Source organism: Camelina sativa, unplaced genomic scaffold, assembly GCF_000633955.1.
Source record: "Camelina sativa cultivar DH55 unplaced genomic scaffold, Cs unpScaffold12570, whole genome shotgun sequence".
In the NCBI taxonomy this organism is placed as follows: Eukaryota; Viridiplantae; Streptophyta; class Magnoliopsida; order Brassicales; family Brassicaceae; genus Camelina; species Camelina sativa.
Window position 1 is genome coordinate 1 of NW_010933610.1, and position 353 is coordinate 353.

General features: G+C 40.8%; 1 protein-coding gene across 1 annotated transcript; it reads right to left on the reverse strand.

The window, feature by feature from the left end:
* Window positions 1–5: 5 nt before the first annotated feature.
* LOC109132015 (IQ domain-containing protein IQM2-like) lies at window positions 6–345 on the reverse strand (the record flags this gene model as incomplete). The annotated part of the gene is made up of 1 exon (XM_019243169.1): window positions 6–345. A coding segment is annotated over exon 1 (336 nt), but the record flags the coding sequence as incomplete, so codon positions are not given.
* Window positions 346–353: the final 8 nt, after the last annotated feature.

The following is a 353-nucleotide window of genomic DNA, read 5'->3' on the forward strand; positions in this document are numbered from 1 at the left end:
ACATCAGTGATATCGACATTGTTCTCTCCTAGAAAAGAGAGAAAGTCCATGAAATTCTCAGCTGTAGGTTGATAATGTCCACTGTGTGGCCAAACAGCCTTGAGAACACCATTCTCAACAACTAATCTTCCTGCAGCGACAGTAGCTCCTCCAGCTAAGAAGCTTGAATGTTGAAACGTACCCTTCTTCTTCTTCCCAACATATAACACTTTAGATGTGCTGAGCACAAAAATCCATTTGGATTCACTATCTTCCATATCAGAAGTTTGAAGAATCTCTCCGCTATGCTTGTAGAAGAATTTGCCGTCTTCCACAACCACCTCATAAGCTTTTCTTTCCATCTACACAAAACA